Genomic DNA, 20,425 nt, shown 5'->3' with positions numbered 1-20,425 from the left:
AAGATACTTACTGAATCTGGAGATTTAAAAGAACTTCCATCATGGCTGGGATGAGGTGAGGTGGTTTCTGCAGTATATGCAGATTCTGGACTTGGTACAGGAGAAATTCTTCCCAACGTTTGTGCAAATTTAGCTTCCTTTTTATTTGAAATAAGGTAACTGATATCTTTGCTGAGAAATTCTTCAACTCGCTAAAGGAAACCAAAGTATTTTCAAATAAGCCATATAAACTATAGACTGTTTCATATTTTTAGTATAAAATGCAAATTTGATACATTGTAATAATTTGTAGGGGCGCCTGATGGCTTAGTCAGTTAAGGGTCCAACTGGCTCAGGTTATGATCTCATGACTGATGGGTTCCAGCCCCACATCGGGCTCTGTGCTGAAAGCTGAGAGTCTGAAGCCTGCTTTGGATTCTGTGTCTCCCTCTCTCTGCCTCTCCCCTGCTCACACTCTTTTATCTCTCTCAAAAAATAACACATTAAAAAAATTTTTTTTTAATTTGTAAATTGGGGGTTTTTATAAGGTGTTCTTCTGACTATGAGTTCTGAGCAAGTACAATGGGAGTTCCAATAACAACCAGCATGGGCTAGATACTATTTTTAAGTACTTTATATATCCCAATTAGTTTAATCCACAACAACTCCATGGTCCTAATATTGCTAATATCCACATTTTGTGGAGAAGAAAACTGAGAAGTTAAGTGACTTGCTGCAGGTTACAACAGCACTAAATAACAGAACTTGAACATAGGTATTGTGACTCAAGTCCATCCTCTAAAGCACTACAGTTCAGTAGAACTTAATGCAATAATGAAAATGTTCTTTACCAGCATATTGTCCAATATGGTAGCCAACTTGCCACATTTGGCTACTGAGTACTTAAAACGTAACAAATGTAACTCATGTGACCAAGCAACAGAATTTTAAACTTTACTTAAATTTAAATAGCCACGTGTGCCAAATGGCTATCATACTGGACAGTACAGCTCAAAATCAGTTATAACATCTTTACGTATACAAGGGGACCTTTACCCTTTGAGTCTAAGGTCAAAGACAATTACCCTACTAAAATTTTTGAAAACCACTGTTTAAATGCCTGAATTTATAAATGCAGGTACCAAATGTCAACATTATCAAAGATCATTCCCATCCAAGGACAGGAAAATTAAAGTAGACATAAATACTATCAATCATTAACTACTTCCATAAATGAAAAATTTCTAAAATATTTTAAAAAGCTGTATCTAATTTCTATAGGATCTTACAACATAAATGGAAGTAACAATAAAAACAGCAAAATATGTAACATGAATTAATTCCATCTAAGCATTAAGCAGAATCTGCTGCTTATACCAGTGGCTAGATGTAAATCACTATTTCCTTTTTTTCTGAGCAACATTTCATCAACTAGTAAATAAGATATTCACATTTATTAATTCCAGGGATTATAAGCTCAAATGCCTACAAGTGCCAGCAGGAATATAAATTCACAATTTACACATCAAATGTTTTCTTCATTTTCATAACTGTGGCTTCAGTGCTGCCAGAGGTTCCAATTTTTCAAAACAAGCCCAATCTCCTATATATTTTTTAAAAATTGTGATAAAGTATATGTAAAATTGACTATTCTATTTTTTAGTACACAATTCAGTGGTATTTTAAGTACATTTACAATGTTGTACAACCATTACCACTGTACACTTTTAGAACTTTTCCATCATACTAAGCTGAAATTCTGAGTCCATTAAACAGCAAGCCCCCCCCCACCATTTTTTTTTTCTCTTCCTAGCCCTTCTTAACCTGTGTCCTACTTTGTTTCTATGAATTTAACCATTCCAGATTCTTCATACTGGTGCAATCATGTTCTTGTTCTTTTGTATTTGAGTTATTTTGCTTAGGACAGTGTTTTCAAGGTTCATCCATACTGTGGCATGGAAAAGAATTTCACCCCTTTTCAAGGTTGAATAATATTCCATTACAGGTATAGACCACATTTTGTTCATCCATTGATCCTGATGAAAATTTGGGTTGTTTCCACCTTTTGTCTATTGTGAATGCCACTATGAACATATCTCTTCAAGGTCCTCCTCTCAAATCTTTTGGATATAACTTGTTTTCCACGCAGTTGCACCATTTTATAACTCCAACAGTGCACAAGGGTTCCAAATTCCACATATCCTTGCCAACTTATTTTTTTGACACTGACCATCCAAATGGATGTGACATGGTATCTCCTTGTGATTTTGATTTGTATCTTCTTAATGATTAGTGATGTAGAGCATCTTCTCATGTGCTTATTAGCCATTGGTACATCTTCTTTACAGAAATGTCTATTTTAGTCCTTTACTCATGTTTTGACTGGGTTGTTTTTTGTTGTTGAGCTACAGGAGCGCTTTATATATTCTGGATATTAACCTCTTACCAGGTACATGATCTGCAAATACTTTTTCTTCCCATTTTGTGCGTTTTTGCCCTCTTGATAATATCCTTTTGTGCACAAACGTTTTCATTTTTATGAAGTTCAATTTATCTATTTTTTCATTTATTCTCTGTGCTTTTGATTTCATATTCAAGGAATCAATGCCAAATCCAATGTCATGAAGACTTTTCCTTATATTTTGTTTTAGCTGTTATGTTTAGACCTTGACCCACTGGTAATTAATTTTAGCATATAACATGCATATAGCTTCATTTTTTTAAAGTTTATTTAGAGAGAGAGAGAGAGAGCAAGCGAGCAGGGGAGGGGGGCAGAAAGAGAGGGAAAGAGAGAATCCCAAGCAGGTGTCAGGCTGTTAGCACAGAGCCTGAAGCAAGCTTGAACTCATGAACCGTGAGATCACGACCTGAGCTGAAAACCAAGAGTTGGACGCTTAACTGAGCCACCCAGGCACCCCATATTTTAAACATACTCTTTCCTAGGGGTGCCTGGGTGGCTCAGTCGGTTGAATGTCTGACTTTGGCTCAGGTCATGAACTTGTGGTTTGGGAGTTACAGCCTCATGTCAGGCTGTGCTGACAGGTTGCTTAAAAACTGCTTCAGGGGGCGCCTGGGTGGCGCAGTCGGTTGAGCGTCCGACTTCAGCCAGGTCACGATCTCGCGGTCCCTGAGTTCGAGCCCCGCGTCAGGCTCTGGGCTGATGGCTCGGAGCCTGGAGCCTGTTTCCGATTCTGTGTCTCCCTCTCTCTCTGCCCCTCCCCCGTTCATGCTCTGTCTCTCTCTGTCCCAAAAATAAATAAAAACGTTGAAAAAAAAAATTAAAAAAAAAAAAAAACTGCTTCAGATTCTGTGTCTCCCTCTCTCTCAAGAATAAACTTAAAAAAATTTTTCAAATATACTCTTTCCTCTATTTAGTTTGTTGACTCTACCTGGTATATTCCTACTAGACTTTCAAGCCTTAGGTTAAACTCTACCTGTGCAATGATTTCTGAAGGCAAAGTTAATCATTTTCTTCTCTGTATTCTAATGGCAATTTCAACATAATTTCTGTTAGACACGGACAATGCTATATTGTAAATGATTTAGGTGTCTCATATTCCCAAAGACTAAGCGCAGTAGAGTACATCTTACTTATTTTTGCATCCCCAGCAGCTAAAATAGTGTTGGTATATGAAAGACACCAGTGAAACAATTCTGTAATGAATTTGCACATGCCCAAATTATAATCAGTCTTCAAAGCAGAGTTAAAATTGGGTCTGCAAAACAGCTTCCAAAATTTCTCTATTGGAAGTAATTTCTCCCTCCTGTTGACACTGTATGTTGTGTTACAATTAATTGTGCCCATGTAATCTCTACCAAGATCAGAAGTTGAAGGCAGGATGGACTTAAGACTCATTTTTGAATCTACCAAAACACTTAATACCATGCCCTATAGAATTGATTTAGTTTCATCAGTCTTCAATTTATTAGCTGTTGCTGAATTTAGGTCTTTTCAAGAGTAAACTCAAAACTTATTTTTGAGTCACTGAAGGTTACAGTGAACATCAGATAAGGAACTCTGTCCTCAAAGTTCATGATATGGCATTTGTCCTTACATCTCTGTTCTTCTCCAACTGCTTTATTTTGGCACAAAATGTTTAAATATGGGCCTAAATGTGGTTGGTTCCATGTCCTTTTTAGATGGTTTTATAACAGCTATATTCTTTGCCACTACCAGAAGATATTTCCCCAATAGGTCAGACTTCACTGCTGTGTTTTCAGTGGTTGAACGTCTCAGAAGTGTACTCTCTAGATAAATGGGGTATGTTTTCATTAAGAGTAGACAAAACAAATTCATAAAGTGGACAAGTACAGAAAAAAAACCACTGGTAATAATCTGAAGATCAATTACAAAATGAAAAGGGTCTAAGTAATCCTAAAAAATGCATTAAAAAGCATCAGCCTTTCAAGGAATATCTATTCAACTAAATATTCCTTAACGTTGAGCCCTAAAACTCTTACTGTCTAGAGGTCAAGATTCTTTTATAGTTCATGTAAAAGATGACCATTACCAAAGTTTTTTTTTTAATTATAGAGATGGTAAAGTGCTAAGAACAGAAATCAGGACATCACTAAATTATTGGAAAGATAGTGTGGGGGAGATATAACTTGATAAAAAAAATTTTTTTTAATTTTTTTTAATGTTTATTTATTTTTGAGACAGAGGCAGAGCATGAACGGGGGAGGGTCAGAGAGAGGGAGACACAGAATCTGAAACAGGCTCCAGGCTCTGAGCTGTCAGCACAGGGCCCGACGTGGGGCTCAAACTCACGGACTGCGAGATCACGACCTGAGCCGAAGTCGGCCCCTTAACCGACTGAGCCATCCAGGCGCCCCTAAATGTTTTTTTTTTTAAAGCTAATAAATCAGGGGCGCCTGGGTGGCTCAGTTGGATAAGAGTCCAACTGTGGCTCAGGTCATGGTCTCGCAGTTTGTGGGTTTGAGCCCTCGTCCGGCTATGTGTTGACATCTTAGAACCTAGATTCTACTTTGGATTCTGTGTCTTCCCCTCTCTCTCTCTCTCTGCCCCTCTCCCGCTCATACTCTGTCTCTCTCTCTCTCTCTCAAAAATAAACAAACATTAAAAAAAAGTTAATAAATTAAGTTTAGTTGAAAATCCACAGCTTGAGGGAAAAAATCTGGAAATTTATGCTCTTAATATAATCTTCACTTCATTGGTCTACTTCAAACCATTTAAGGATAAAATTTGAATTGTATAAAACCCAACTATTATCAAACGGCTAAGTTAATCCAAAACTTGTTTCTTGCAAGTGCCTCAGGAACTGCTGTAGGAATGAGAGAGAAAGGGGGCAGAGCAAGCATCCCTGCACTAACCGTAAGTGCGGTTTTATATAGAACAGTTTTCTTTTTACTGGCTTTATACACTGTGGACTTCTGAATGATTTTGCTTGAAGAGTTCTACTGCTAAAAATACAAGTCTAAAATCACTGATTTATATCATGTAAGTTAATGGGTTATTCATATTTGAGAAAGCTGTGAAACTAAACCAGAAAGCTACTTTGTAGCCATTAATTCCTTAAAGGAACAGAATAGTGTAGTAGCATGTCAGTCTGGGAATCAGGCTGATCCTGTACTGGGCCAGTCATTTCACTTCCCTGGATGCTTAAGTACTTACTATCTAAAACGAAGGAGTCTTTATTCCAAGGTGGCAGGCCTATAAGACATGATCTTTAGGAATGCAGTCATAGAGTCATTATGACACGTTACTGCTATGACAAATGTGACAATGTTTTAATAACATGAGTAACAAAGTAGAACAGCTTTTCAAAGATAAATAAGTAAATATCACACCAACAAACAATTCCAAGAAACTTGTTACATGTTCCTCTGCAAATTTCTGTTCTAGAAATGCCAGGATTCTTTCGCTTATTCAAAGGTATTAACCTCAACAAACTCAAAGTGCAGCACAAACCTTTTTTTATTTTTTATTTTTTTATTTATTTTTTTTTCAACGTTTATTTATTTTTGGGACAGAGAGAGACAGAGCATGAACAGGGGAGGGGCAGAGAGAGAGGGAGACACAGGATCGGAAACAGGCTCCAGGCTCTGAGCCATCAGCCCAGAGCCTGACGCGGGGCTTGAACTCAGGGACCGCGAGATCGTGACCTGGCTGAAGTCGGACGCTTAACCGACTGCGCCACCCAGGCGCCCCAACAAACCTTTTTTTAAATAGGACGGATTAAGAAAGAAATTCACGACTTCTTAACCTCACTTGCTAAAATTTGCCCAGTGTTAACCTTATTCCTAAGAAAATCTTAGAATTTTCCTCAAACTTTCTAATTATTTAATCATTTAGTCAAAGCGTAAGGTAGGAAAGAGGGCTTTCAAAATTGTTAACCCAAAATTGTTCTCTTAATGACATTCATTCTGTTGAGACTGTTACCACTGAGAGTTAATTTTAACTCGTTGTGGTTTGCAGAGGTTTTTTCCCTTGTTCTGTAAATGACATTCTTACTGTTATGCTAGTCCAGACAGATTTATGTAGCTCCCTAAAAATCACAATCAAGGAGCTGCTGCTCTCTGGAGGACATACCAACATAATAATGAGAACGCAAGCAGAGGTTCCACCAGGCCAAGGGAGTCACAGTTCTCAAACTTCGTGAACTTTACATTAATCACAGAAACCTAAAAGTTCTATTATGCTACAATAGGTAAAAACAAATAATTTTTCATTGATGATGAACAACTCATAAAAATTTTAAGCTTGGTGATTACATGATTATGTTTCCCAAAATGAGTATCTTCAACGATTTCACAGTAGAAAGTATTAGTCACAAATTATTCCTTTGTCAAAATGTATAGTTTTGACTTACCCCTCCCAGATCCTGAATGTCCTTTTGCAGTTTTTCAGATACGGTGACAGAAGGTAAGTCAATGTAAAATATTTTTCCCCCTAGTGGCTTGTATTTGGATTTTTCTGGTTTGTTATCAGTTTTCATAGATTTTAAAGATGATCTGTTTTTTTCATTTTTGACTTGGATTCCACCTGTTGTTTAAAAAACGTAGAATTAGATGTTTTATACAGACAAAAAAATTTCTACTATTTTAAAATTATTTCTTATAGAACATTATACCACAGAGGAGAAAAAAATCTTTATAATCCCGCCAATTAAACACTCAATAGCACTTTTTAAAAATCATTTTTAATGTTTATTCATCTTTGAGAGAGAGAGAAAGAGAGACAGAGCACAAGCAGGGGAGGGGTAGAGAGAGGGAGACAGAATGAGAAGCAGGCTCCAGGCTCTGAGATGTCAGCACAGAGCCGGAACCTGGGCTCAAACCCATGAACCTTGAGATGGTGACCTGAGCCAAAGTCAGAGGCTTTAACCGCCTGAGCTAGGCACCTCCACTCAATAGCATTTTAACATATTTCTTTGTAGTACCACCTAATATAAAACCAAAATACCATACTTATTTTCACAGATATTGTAGAATAATTATTGTTCTAGCCAAAAGTTGAATCTGCAGGAAATATTTATGCATTTGTTCATATTTTTACGTACTTGGGTGGAAACTACATAAAACCCTTTTGAAAGATTTTCCTCCTTAGGATGTAAACTCCATGAGCTATTTACTCACACATATTTATGGAGCATCTGCCATTCTGTTGAACACTCAAAATTGGGGCTTAAAATGTTTAACACTTTCCAATACAAGAAACCTGTTACCCACGATGACCTAATCCTCAAGATGCCAAAGTTTAGTTTCCTATAGAGTTTGTCTATATATTAAGAACTCAATAGTACATTTTAAGACCCAAATCACCATTCACTTCATTATTTCCCCTGAAAGCATCTGAGATCGAAACAATTGCCTTAAAAATTAACTTTCAGAATACAATCCTTTCGTAAGATGGAGATTCCTATACACGTACTACTACATATACTAGGCACATTAAAAAGAAAACCTTGGGAGGATGCAATGCACCTACCATACAAAGTCATCGAAAATGAAAATCTGTTTGTCTATAATGCTGAAACAGCAAAGGTGTATTTGAAATACAAATACTATTCCTCAACTTTATGAGTGAAAAATAAATTCAAAAAGACCAAAAACCCACCCACAGCCACCCAATTTAATCAGGAACTTAAAAGCCACGAACACCTCTGCTTTCAAATAGAGGGCTCGGCGGCAGCCTCAAAGGGCCTGAGCTGAGTCTCAGCATCTGTCCGAGGCTCGGCGAGGTCCCGGGTCCGCACATTGTTTCCTGGTTGTACAATCAACGGCACAACCGGGAATCTGGGGCTGCGGCTAGAGCATGAGCAGTGCGAGGGGCCTGGATGGGATCCGTTCCCTTTCTGAGGCAAAGCCCTGGACAGAGCCTTCCTTCAGGCCACAGAGAAGGACGCACGAGCCATAAAAGAAAAGGAGCAGAGACCCCCGGGGGGAGAACTCCAGAGAATCAAAGGTGGAACCACGAGAAGAGGGAAGGATTAAAGGGACTGCGGGGGCGGGGGAGGGGCTTCATACCCTGAAAATGTCCTTTGCTGTGGATCCTCATGGCTACGGAGTTCATGGCAGCCGCCCGGCACCTACATACTGGGTTTGGGAGAGTGTCGCGCCGGGCGGCCACGAAAACACAGCGCGTCGAGGCCGATTTATCCGCGGGTCGCCTCTTCCCTTCCGCAGACTACCACACCCACGCAGCAGAGATGCCGCGTCTACCGTCCGGGTTTCCGGGGCCGGGTTCGGCTCCAAGGCGCGGAGGAGGAAGAGGTAAAGCACAAACGAGTGGGCTGCGGCGGTTGAAGATTTGAAAACGCGTCACGCGGCCGCGGCGCCCATACGCGCGCCCCGCCCTCTCTCACGCCGCGCGCCGCGCCCCCACGTGCCTGCCTCCTGGCGCTGCGCGCCCCGCCCCCACGGGCCGCGTCTCCGCCCCTCGCCCCTCCCCCATAGCTGTGTCTTCCAGGCCAGTGGTTACCGCTCTCCGCCGGTGGCTTTGGGTCCCACCGCTACCGTGGAGTCCTTGTGGCTCCTTGTTTACCAAAAGTAGTGAATGCAGTTAGCCCAGGTGGCCAGCCCAACCCTCCACCAGGGTCATTCCCGCCTACTAAGACTGCCGGGACCGCTAGCCCTCCAGCTTCCTCCTTCACCAGGTACGCTCCTTGCCCACGGGTCGGCTGTCCCGGAGGCTGGAGGCGTGGTGGCTGCGGCCGAACTAGGACTCAGCCTCCCACCAGGCCGGGCTGGTTGGCAGCGGCAGCCTCTGCCCGGCGCGCCCCGAGTCGCGGAGCGAGGTTTTCCTGCGGTCATAGCCGACCCAGCCGGCCGGAGACAGGCCAGGCCGCAGAGGGACTTCCAGGGAGGGAGCAGCCTGTGGGGGGAGGGGGGCGTCGGAGCGAAGGTCGGGCCTGGCGACTCGCAGCCTAGAGCGAGTTCACGTCGCCTTGTGCCATTTGGTACTTGACTGTGTGCTGCTCATTTGGTCTCTGTTTTCGTTTTGTGGAGTTTATTTCAACAATAATAGAAAATGGAATTTGAAATCTCAAGCTTTAGGGTTTGGGGTCTGGACCGGCCACTTAGCAGCGTGTAACTTTTGGTTAAATTACTTAATCCCTTTGAGTGCCAGTTTTTTTACTTGTAACATGGGGATAATAATGGGATTACAGAAAGGATTACATTAAAATATGTTGTAAAGTGAAATAATTTTGTAAGTGGGAAAACGCTTCACAAAAAAATTATTTTGGGTTTGTTACTGCTTGTAAACTTGTGAAGGAGGAAAAGGATTAAATCGTGTACCATTTTGCATTCATTAACATCTGGCCGTAATAGTCACTCATTGTATAATGGTTGATTTTCGAACTAGTGGAGGTCGGGGAGGTTAGTGCCAATATCACCGTTTCACCGATAGGTACCTTAAAGCATAGGATTGTAATAATCCTTAACCAAAATGGAGAATACAAAGAGGTGGTTCAGGTTTGCTAAGGGAAATGAGAGTTCAGTTGTGGATGGCTTTAGGTTGAAGGACCTGGGGAGAGAATCATGAAACTATATTACCAATCGGTAATACTTGTTTGTAAGGTAGGAGAGATGGGGGGTGGGGGGTGGGGGAAGGTAGTGAAGAGAGGGAAAAGATTGGTTTGAGAGACCTAGACACCCTCAGCCAGAGGGTGATGTGGAAGAGGTTATCAGATCTTGGGAGGCAGATGGAGGTATAGTTTGAACAAAGCATTCAACATGAGAATTTCTGTTTGAGGGAAACAACCTGTTTCCAAAATGTAAAACTACAGAAAGAGCACAAGATTTTTATGTTTATTAAAAACTTTAGGATTGAGAAACATGAATATAGAATGCAGTTAAAGTCATTTAAGGAATGACTTTAAGGAAAGCCATTTGAGGAAATGACATTACCCAGGAGGGCATGTGAAATAAGAGAAGGAGTGATGAGCAGACCATGATGAAATAGTGAGAAAGATGGAGAAAAGGTCATAGAGGTGGGAAGAGAATTGGGAACGAAACTTCCCAGAAGTCACAGAATTACAAACATTGGGCTCATGCAGTCTTCACTGTCTGGCTTTGGGTAGTTTTGAACCTTAATTTTAATCTTTGAAAAGGCTGTGATTAATACTTCTGAAATATTATGAGGATGAAATGAAACATTTTTCAAAGCTTAACTAGTACCACAGAGAGCTTAGTAAGGGCTATCGTTCTGGTGAACTCTACACCAGCTCCTCCATCTTCAAGATTTCAAGAAGGCCAAGACTTGAAAAATAGGCCTGTCAGTAGATGACTAAGGTTAAGTACTAGATAAAAACAATGGCCTTGACGTGGAGACAGGTTCAGTGTACTCTTGAAAAAATTAGTGTAGGGAATTAAAGTGATAGGAAGGGAAAATAGGGTCTTTGGAAAGTTTAGGGGATATGGGAAATATTTAAACATATTTCTATTCAAGAAAATAAAAAAATGAAGCTCATTTTATGTTCTAGTGAAAACTGAGTTACCTTTCTTATTTATAATAATGAGGAAACAGTAACAGTTGTACCATATGGTTTTAGACACACCCTTTACTTCATTATAGGTGATAATGACAAGCTATGAATAAGGAGAAAGTCTGTTTTACTGGTGTTAATAAGTTTCTAATCTGTAACTCAAGGTTAATTTAAAAATATTTTTGGAGCTCAAATCTTTCAGTAGCTACAGAAAAGATTTGGTCATGTGTCTATGCCCTGTATGCATAGAAACCCCCTTGCCTATCATGTCAGTTATCAGGCTGTTGATAAGATGATAAACTTTATGCTACAGTATATCTTAGGGTATGCTTCAGGTGAAGGGTATACATTCAAGAAGAACTGAATGGGGAAGGGGGCAAGGTTATTTGTGTGAGAAGTTTGTTTAAAGAGTTTTATTAAGCAGGGGCGCCTGGGTGGCTCAGTCAGTTAAGCAGCTGACCTTAGCTCAGGTCATGATCTCACTGCTCCTGAGTTCAAGCCTAAGGTTGGGCTCTGTGTTGACAGCTCAGAGCCTGGAGCCTGCTTCGGATTCAGTGTCTGCCTCTCTCTCTGCCCCTCCCCCGCTCGTGCTCTTGCTCTCTCTCTCTCTCTCTCTCTCTCTCAAAAATAAATAAACATTAAAAAAAAATTTTTTTAAAGTTTAGAGTTTTATTAAGCCAAGTTGTAGAACATTGAGCAGAATCATGGTCTAATTAAATGAACATTTGGCTGTGAATCAGGAGAAATGAATTCCACTCAGTATTGACTCTGTTCCTAAGAAGTTTTATTACCTTAGGCAGTTTCCTCATTTGTAAATGAAGACTGTATCTGCTCAATCTACCCTACAATTTTTGTGATTATGAAATGAGGCCTAATCTTTTTCAGACTACCTCTCACATATCCAGATTTAATTTTTTTTTAATTCTAGAGCCTAGGCAAATGAATGAATTTGTCCATTCTTCTATAATAGTCATCACTTTCCTATTTTCTTTCTTTTGCTTAAGACTCCACCTGTTCCTCTTCTCTGTTCATACCAAGCCTAGCTTAGATTGAGCCTTTATCTCCTGCTAATTTGAGGCCTTCAGCAATATTCGTATTTGATTCATTTGTTAACTGTTGGTATATTATCTTTTGAAATGTGTTCTCTTGCTATTTTTTAAATTTAATTTTCACATTTTATAATCTCAATATCCTGGTGGATTGGAGAATTTAGGGGTTTTTGAAGATTATGTTTTTAGTTTCATAGGCTAAGCATATGAAAAGATAGGTGTGGCACTGATAGGTGTGGTCCATGTCTCAAGTGAGGGTGGGCTGGAAAACCAGGGAAAATTAAGTGGATCAAGTCCTTGAACACAACCTCAGTGAAGGGTAAAAAAATGGAGAATTAGCAAGACAGGAAGATTCAGAATTTGAAAGTGGATTCCCTTGAGACAGTATAATTCAGAGGCTGCTATGGCATCTATAGGAGGATAATGAGCTGGTTCATAAGTGATACATCATGTTCTGAACTAGATTGTAAATTCCTTAAGGGTCATACAGGATACATACATACTATTTGGCCATGACTATAAAATAGTCTACATATTTATCTCATTTCTTTCCTTATGTATTGATTGAGCACCTACAGTGTGCTATGATCAGTGAGAAAGGTTTACATAAGACCCCATAGAATTCTCCTTATGTAAATTTTTTAAATTTCTATAATATAGTAGTCCCTTATCTGCATGGTCCAGAAGCAGATGATCTTCCTTCTGATCTATTGTCAGAAGGTCAGTGGTAGCCTAACACTACTTCGTTCACCTCACTTCATCAGATCATTTTATCATCTCACATAATCACAAGAAGGATGAGTACAGTATAATAAGATCTTTTGAAAGAGCAAGGGACCATATACACATAACTCTTATTACAGTATATTGTTATAATTCTGTTTTTAGTTATTATTAATTTCTCAATATGCCTAATTTATAAATTAAACTATGATAGGTGTGTATGTATAGGAAAAAACAGTATACATTGACTTTGTTACTATATGAGGTTTCAGGCATCCACTGGGGGTCTTGAAATGTATCCCCTGGCAGATGAGGGGAGACTTCTGTATTCCTGATAATCCATATACAATAAAATGCACACATTTTAAGCATACAGGATGAATTCTAATAAATACGTATATCCATGTAATTTATTCTAAAATCAAGATACAGAACATTTCTGTTTTAGAAGGTTATTTCATTCTTCATTCCGTTTTCTCATCCCATCAGAGGTAACCAGTTCTCTGGCTTCTATTAGCATAGTTTTTCCTATATTTCAACCTAATATAAGTGAAGTCATATAATTTATATGTTGTAACTCTGAATTATTTTGCATAAAATAAACCTTTTATGATTTATCCATGTTGCTATATGTAACAATAGTTTATTCCTTTTTATCACTGAGTAGTATCCCATGGTGTGAATATAGTGTACCTGGTGATTCATATTTGGATGGTTTCTTCTCACCTCTGACTGTTATGAATAATGCTGGTATGAACATTTGTATACAGGTCCTTTTGTGGACATATGTTTTTATTTTTCTTGGAATTGCTGGATCATATGTTTACTGAATGTTTAACACCATGGGAAATTACTGAAGTTTTTAACTCTGCCCTCCAGCAATGTATAGAAGCCTCAGTTGCATCCTAGTCTGTGAGAGTGAAGAAATACCTCACCTAGTTTTTAAAAAAATTGAGGTGAAATTTATACAACATAAAATTCACCATTTTAAAATGTATAATTTAGTGACTTTGAGTGTATTTATATTCTTATGCAATCATCAATGCCATCTAATTCCAGGACATTTTTAAAACTTTAAAAAGAAAGCTGATAGCCATTCGGCAGTCATTCCCCTAATCCCCCTCTCCTCAACCCCTAGCAACCATGAATCTGCTGTCTACATATTTGCCAATTATGAAAGTTTCATATAAATAGAATCATAAAATATGTCTTTTTGTGTCTGGCTTCTCTCATTTAGTATAACATTTTCTCAAGGTTTACCCATGATATAGCATGTATTAGTACTTCATTATTTTTTTTTTTTGATTGGATAAAATTCCCTTGTAAGGATACACCACATTTGTTTATTTATTTCTCAGTTGAGCATTCAAATTGTTTCCACTTTTGGCTGTTATGAATAATAATGCTCTGAATATTTGTGTACAAGGTTTTGTTAGGCTTTGGTTTTAGTTCTTCCAGGTATATATCTAGTGGTGGAATTGCTTGGTCATATGAAAATTCTGTGTTTAACATTTTGAGAAACTGTCAAACTTTTCTACAGTGGCTGCATGATTTTACATTCCCTCCAGTGTATGTAAAAGGTTTCCCATTTGTCCACATACTCATCATTCATCAGCACTTAATGTTTTTTTTATTTTTCATTTTTTGAAATTATGCCCTTCTTACTGCTGTGAAGTAGTATCTTGTATCTATATGTTATGCTATGTTCACCAGAAGTATAGGTAGCTACCATATAATATCATAGAATCCTATCACAATACCATTAGCGGTTATTTCCTGTTTCTTTATATTCTGTATCCCAGTACCATATTCAATCCATAACTGAAAGAGTATCTCCCACTCCCCTTCACCCATTTTGCCTATTCCCCACCCACTCCCTCTGGCAGCCATCACTGCACTGTACTTACGAGTCTGTTTATGCTTTTTGTTTATTTGGGTTTTTTTTTTTTTAATGTTTCACACATAGGTGAAATCGTATTTGTCTCTCTGATGTATTTCAATTAGCATAATACCCTCTAGGTCCATCTGTGTTGTTACAAATGGCTCAGTAATGGTTCTTTATGTACATTTACGTATATGTATATATTTACCATGTCTTCTTATAAGTTCATCTGTTGGTGGATACTTGGGTTGCTTCCATATCTTGGCTATTGTAAGTAAGAGTGCAATAAACATAGGGGTGCATATATCTTTTTGAATTAGTGTTTTTGTTTACTTAGAGAAATACCCAATAAGTGGAATTACTGCATCCTATGGTACTTCTTTTTTTAAAGTTTTGAGGATCCTCCATACTGTTTTCCACAGTAGCTACACCAATTTACATTTCCACCAACAGTGCACAGGGGTTCCTTTTTCCCTACATCCTTGCCAGTACTTGTTGTTTCTTATCTTTTTGATTCAGCCATTCTGATGGGTAAGGTATATCTCTTGGTGGTTTGATTTGCATTTCCCTGATGGTGAGTGATGTTGAGCGTCTTTTCATACGTCTGGGGCCATCTGTATGTCTTCTTTAGAAAAATGTCTATCTGGGTTTCTGCCCATTTTTTAAATCCTATCAATTATGTTTTTGGTGTTGTATAAGTTCATTTTATATTTTGGATATTAACCCTTTATTGGGTAATCATTTGCATATATCTTTTCCCATTTAATATATTGCCTTTTAAAGATGGGTTTCCTTTGCCATGTAAAAGCTTTTTATTTTAGTATAGTCCTAATAGTTTATTTTTGCTTTTATTTCCCTTCCCTGAGGAGACCTCTACAAAAATGTTGCTATGGTTGATGTCAAGGAAATTACTGCCTACATTTCCTTCTAGTTTTATGGTTTCAGGTCTCCCATATGAGTCTTTAATCCATTTTGAGTTTATTTTTGTGTATGGTGTAAGAAAGTGGTCCAGTTTCATTCTTTTGCATGTAGCTGTCCAGTTTTCTCAGCATCATTTATTGAAGAGACTGTCTTTTCCCCATTGTTTATCTTGTCCTTGCCTCCTTTGTCATACTTTAATTGACCACTTGATTAAGTGTGGGTTTATTTCTGGGCTCTCTGTTCTGTTCCATCAACAGATCTGTGTCTGTTTTTGTGCCACTACCATACTGTTTGGATTATTACAGCTTTTTAGTATATCTTAAAATCTGAGATTGTGATATGTGATACCTCCAGCTTTGTTCTTCCATCACAGGATTGCTTTGGGTATTCCAGATCTTTATGGTTCCACACAGATTTTGTTATTATCTATTCTAGTTCTGCAAAAAAAAAAAAAAAGTGCTCTTGCCATTTTAATAGGGATTGCATTCAATCAATAGATTGCTTTAGGTAGTATAGACATTTTAACAATATTCTTCCAATCCATTAGCATGGGATATCTTTCATTTGGTTGTGTTGCCTACAATTTCTTTCATCAGTGTTATATAGTTTTCAGAGTACAGGTCTTTCACCTCCTTGGTTGAGTTTATTCCTAGATATTTTATCCTTTCTGGCATAATTGCAAATGGAATTATTTACTTAATTTCTGTTTTTGCTAATTTGTTGTTAGTGTATAGAAATGCTACTGATTTCTGCATGTTAACTTGTATCCTGCAGCTTTACTGAATTCATTTATTCTTTTTTTTTAAACCATTTTATTTATTTATTTTTTAACATGAATTTATTGTCAAATTGGTTTCCATACAACACCCAGTGCTCATCCCAACAGGTGCCCTCCTCAGTACCCATTGAATTCATTTATTCTAATAGCTTTTTGGTGAGTCTTTAGAGTTTTCTATATATAGTATCCTGTCATCTGCAAGTAGTGACTTCTTTACCAATTTGGATGCCTTCTATTTCTTGTCTGATTCCTGCAGCTAGGACTCCAGTACTGTGTTGAATAAAAGTGGCAAGAGTGAGCATCCTTTTCTTGTTCCTGATGCTAGAGGAAAAGCTCTATATTTATAAGGAAAAGCTCTCTATTAATAATGTTTGCTGTGGATATTTCATATATAGCCTTTCTTATGTTCAGGTATGTTACCTCTAAACCCACTTTTTTGAGAGTTTTTATTATGTATGAGTGTTGGATTTTGTCACATACTTTTCTGCATCTGTTGAAATGATCTTGTGATTTTTATCATTTGTTGACGTGGTATATCACAGTGATTGATTTGTGAATATTGACTCATACTTAAATCCCACTTGATCATTGTGAATGATCCTTTTAACTTATTGTTCAGTGTGGTTTGCTAACATTATGTTGAGGGCCTTTGCATCTGTGTTCATCAGAGATAGAGGCCTGTAGTTTTCTTTTTTTGTAGTGTCTTTGTCTGGTTTTAGAATCAGGGTATTGTTGGTCTCATAGAATGTATTTGGAAACTTTCTTTCCTCTCTGTTTTTTTGGAATAGTTTGAGGACAATAGGTGTGAACTCTTCTCTAAATGGACTTTTGTTTGTTGGGAGTTGTTTGATTACTGATTCCATTTTGTTACTAGTAATTGGTCTGTTCAGATTTTCTATTTCTTTATTCAGTTTTGGAAGACTGTATATTTCTAGGAATTTATCCATTTCTTGTAGGTTGTCTAAATTCCAAACATATAATTTTTTATAGTATTCCCTTAGAATTTTTTTGTATTTCTCTGGTGTCAGTTGTTACTATTCTTCTTTCATTTCTCATTATGTGTCTTTTTTTTTTAAATGAGTTTTATCAATTTTGTTTATATTTTTAAAGAACCAGCTCTTGGTCTCATCAATTTTTTTTTTCTTTTTCTGGTCTTTATTTCATTTATTTATGCTCAAGTATTTCCTTCCTCCTACTCATCTTGGGCTTCGTTCTTACTAATTCCTTTAGGTATAAAGTTAGATTTTTTTGATAATTTTCTTCTGTAGGTAGGCCTTTGTTGTTATCAACTTACCTTAGAACTGCTTTTGGTATATCCCAAAGATTTTGGACCATTATATTTTTGTCTAGATGTATTTATTTATTTATTTTATATAAAAAGCATTTTTTTAAATGTTTTATTTATTTTTGAGAGAGAGGGAAAGACAGAGTGTGAGCGGGGGAGAGGCAGAGAGCTAGGGAGACACAGGATCCAAAGGAGGATCTAGGCTTGAGCTGTCAGCACAGAGTCCAACATGGGGCTCGAACCCGTGAAGTGCAAGATCATGACCTGAGCCGAAGTCTGATGCTTAAATGACTGAACTACCCAGGCGCCCCTAGTCGTATTTTTTAATTTCCTCTGATTTCTTGGTGACCATTGGCTGTTTCTTGCCATGTTGTATAGCCTCCATGTGTTTGCATTTTCTCTCTTTTTTTTCTTGTGATTAATTTCTATTTTAATACTGTTGTGGTTGGAAAAGATGCATGTTATTCCACTTTTCTTAAATTTATTGAGACTTGTGGCCTTAATGTGATCTATCTTGGAAAATGTTCCATGTGCATCTAAAAAGAATATGTATTGTGTTTTTGGATTAAATGTTCTGTATATACCTGTTAGGTCCATCTGGTCTAATGCCTTGTTCAAAGACTTCGTTCATTTTTCTTATTGATTTTCTGCTTGGATGATGTATTCATGGATATACGGGGTGTTAAAGTCCCTTACTATTACTGTGTTACTCTCAATTTCTCCCTTTATGTTTGTTAATGTTTGTTTTATGCATTTAGGTGCTCCAATGTTGGGCTTGTGGATATTTACAACAATTGTTATACCTTCTTGTTGAATTGCCCCTTTATCATTATGTAAATACTTTGTCTCTTATTACAGTCTTTGTTTCAAAGTCTGTTTTATCTGATTTGAGTTTTTACTCAGATCAGATACCAGCCTTTTTTTTATGCTTCTGTTCGTATGGTGTCTTTTTCCATCCTTCCACTTTCATTCTTTATGTGTCTTTAGGTCTGAAATATAGTCTGCATATAGATGAGTCTTGTTTTTTTTTGTTTTTTTTTTTTCAACATTTATTTATTTTTGGGACAGAGAGAGACAGAGCATGAATGGGGGAGGGGCAGAGAGAGAGGGAGACACAGAATCGGAAACAGGCTCCAGGCTCTGAGCCATCAGCCCAGAGCCCGACGCGGGGCTCGAACTCATGGACCGCACGATCGTGACCTGGCTGAAGTCGGACGCTTAACCGACTGCGCCACCCAGGCGCTCCGAGTCTTGGTTTTTTATCCATTCCACCATCCTATGTCTTTTGATTTGAGCGTTTAGACCATTTACATTTGAAGTAATTTATTGATAGGTGTGTACTTACTGCCATCTGTTAATTGTTTTCTGGTTATTTTTGTAATTCTCTGTTACTTTTTTTCCCTCTTGCTGTCTTTCTGTGTGATGACTCAGTAGTGTTTTGATTGACTTTCTCTTTATTTTTATTTTTTATTTTTTTGGAAAGAGAGAGGAAAAGAAAAAAAGCATGAGCCAGGGAAGGGGCAGAGGGAGAGGAAGAGAGAGAACCTTAAGCAGGCTCCACACTGAGTGGAGGGGCTTGATCTCACAACTGTGAGATCATGACCTGAGCCGAAACCAAGAGTCAGACACTTAACTGACTGAGCCACTCAGGAGCCCTGTGGATGATTTTTAAATTTACATGAGAGACCACAGGGCCAAGAACAGCCATGACATTTCTGAAGAACAGGTAGGGTGGATTTACCCTACCACATGTATAAGCGCCTATTACAACTACATAATAATGCAGTGTGGTAAGGTTTAAGTATGGATAAGTTTAACAGAATAGAATAGAGAGCCTAGAAACAGTTCCACAAAGCACCTGTTTAGAGGAGAAAAGAGGGATTATTTAGTAATTGGACCTGGAGAAAATAGTTACCTGTTTTCACCTGGAAAATGATGCAATTGGCTCACTATTTCACATGCTATTTAAAAAATTCTGCTTAAAGGTGCCTAGGTGGCTCAATCATTTAAGTGACGAACTTCGGCCCAGGTCGTGATCTCACAGTTCATGAGTTCAAGCCCCATGTGGGGCTCTCTGCTGACAGCTCAGAGCCTGGAGCCTGCTTCAGATCCTGTGTCTCCCTCTCTCTCTGCCCCTCCCCGACTTGTGCTCTGTTTCTAAAAAAAATGAATAAACATTAAAAACATTTAAAAAAAAAATTTTTTTTTTTTAACGTTTATTTATTTTTGAGACAGAGAGCATGAACGGGGGAGGGTCAGAGAGAGAGGGAGACACAGAATCTGAAACAGGCTCCAGGCTCTGAGCAGTCAGCACAGAGCCTGATGTGGGGCTCGAACCCACGGACCGCGAGATCATGACCTGAGCCGAAGTCGGACGCTCAACCGACTGAGCCACCCAGGCGCCCCAAAAACATTTTTTTTAATAAAAAATTACACTTAGCTTAAAGAATTAATATCTGTTCAATAGCACAACTTCAACACACCTAGGGAGGCATATGTTTTTTGGACTTTTAAGTAAGGAAAGATTGCTTAAAGAGGAAACAAAAAGGTATTGTCTATAAAGGGAAAGATAGATAAACTTCACTACATTAACAATATAAGAATTTTGACCCTGGGGGCACTTGGGTGGTTCATTTCGTTAAGTGTCCAACTTCGGCTCAGGTCAAGATCTCTCTATTCACGAGTTTGAGCAGTGCGTCAGGCTTTGTGCTGACAGCTCAGAACCTGGAGCCTGCTTTGGATTCTGTGTCTCCCTCTCTTTCTGCTCATCCCCCACTCACACTCTGTTTCTCTCTCTCTCTCTCTCAAGAATAAATAAATATTAAGGAAAAAAAAGAACTTTGACCCTTCTCTTAT

The 20,425-nt window shown here is 38.3% G+C and overlaps 2 protein-coding genes across 6 annotated transcripts in view; one reads left to right on the top strand and one right to left on the bottom strand.

The window, feature by feature from the left end:
* Positions 1-8,678, bottom strand: part of DBF4 (DBF4 zinc finger) — a 33,020-nt gene extending 24,342 nt beyond the window's left edge. For 2 of the 4 annotated variants that reach the window (XM_047096445.1, XM_047096446.1), the window contains exons 1-3: positions 8,470-8,675; positions 6,813-6,985; positions 12-191 (exon numbers count right to left, since the gene is read on the bottom strand). In XM_047096445.1, coding sequence (XP_046952401.1) covers positions 12-191; positions 6,813-6,985; positions 8,470-8,515 — 399 coding nt within the window. In that variant the 5' untranslated portion in view covers positions 8,516-8,675. Of the gene's footprint in view, positions 1-11; positions 192-6,812; positions 6,986-8,469 lie in introns of all 4 variants that reach the window. The other 2 variants (XM_047096447.1, XM_047096448.1) reach the window with 2 other exon arrangements.
* A 231-nt stretch (positions 8,679-8,909) lies between these two features.
* Positions 8,910-20,425, top strand: part of SLC25A40 (solute carrier family 25 member 40) — a 69,753-nt gene continuing 58,237 nt past the window's right edge. For both annotated transcript variants that reach the window (XR_006965132.1, XM_047095835.1), the window contains exon 1: positions 8,910-9,098. The gene's annotated coding sequence lies outside the window, so the exon portion shown is untranslated. The remainder of the gene's footprint in view (positions 9,099-20,425) is intronic.

Source organism: Lynx rufus, unplaced genomic scaffold (genome assembly GCF_022079265.1).
Source record: "Lynx rufus isolate CCGP_SWC_20201006 ecotype Redwood Valley unplaced genomic scaffold, mLynRuf1.p SCAF_4, whole genome shotgun sequence".
In the NCBI taxonomy this organism is placed as follows: domain Eukaryota; kingdom Metazoa; phylum Chordata; class Mammalia; order Carnivora; family Felidae; genus Lynx; species Lynx rufus.
Note: the sequence above shows the minus strand (reverse complement) of the source record. Positions and strands in the feature narration are given on the sequence as shown.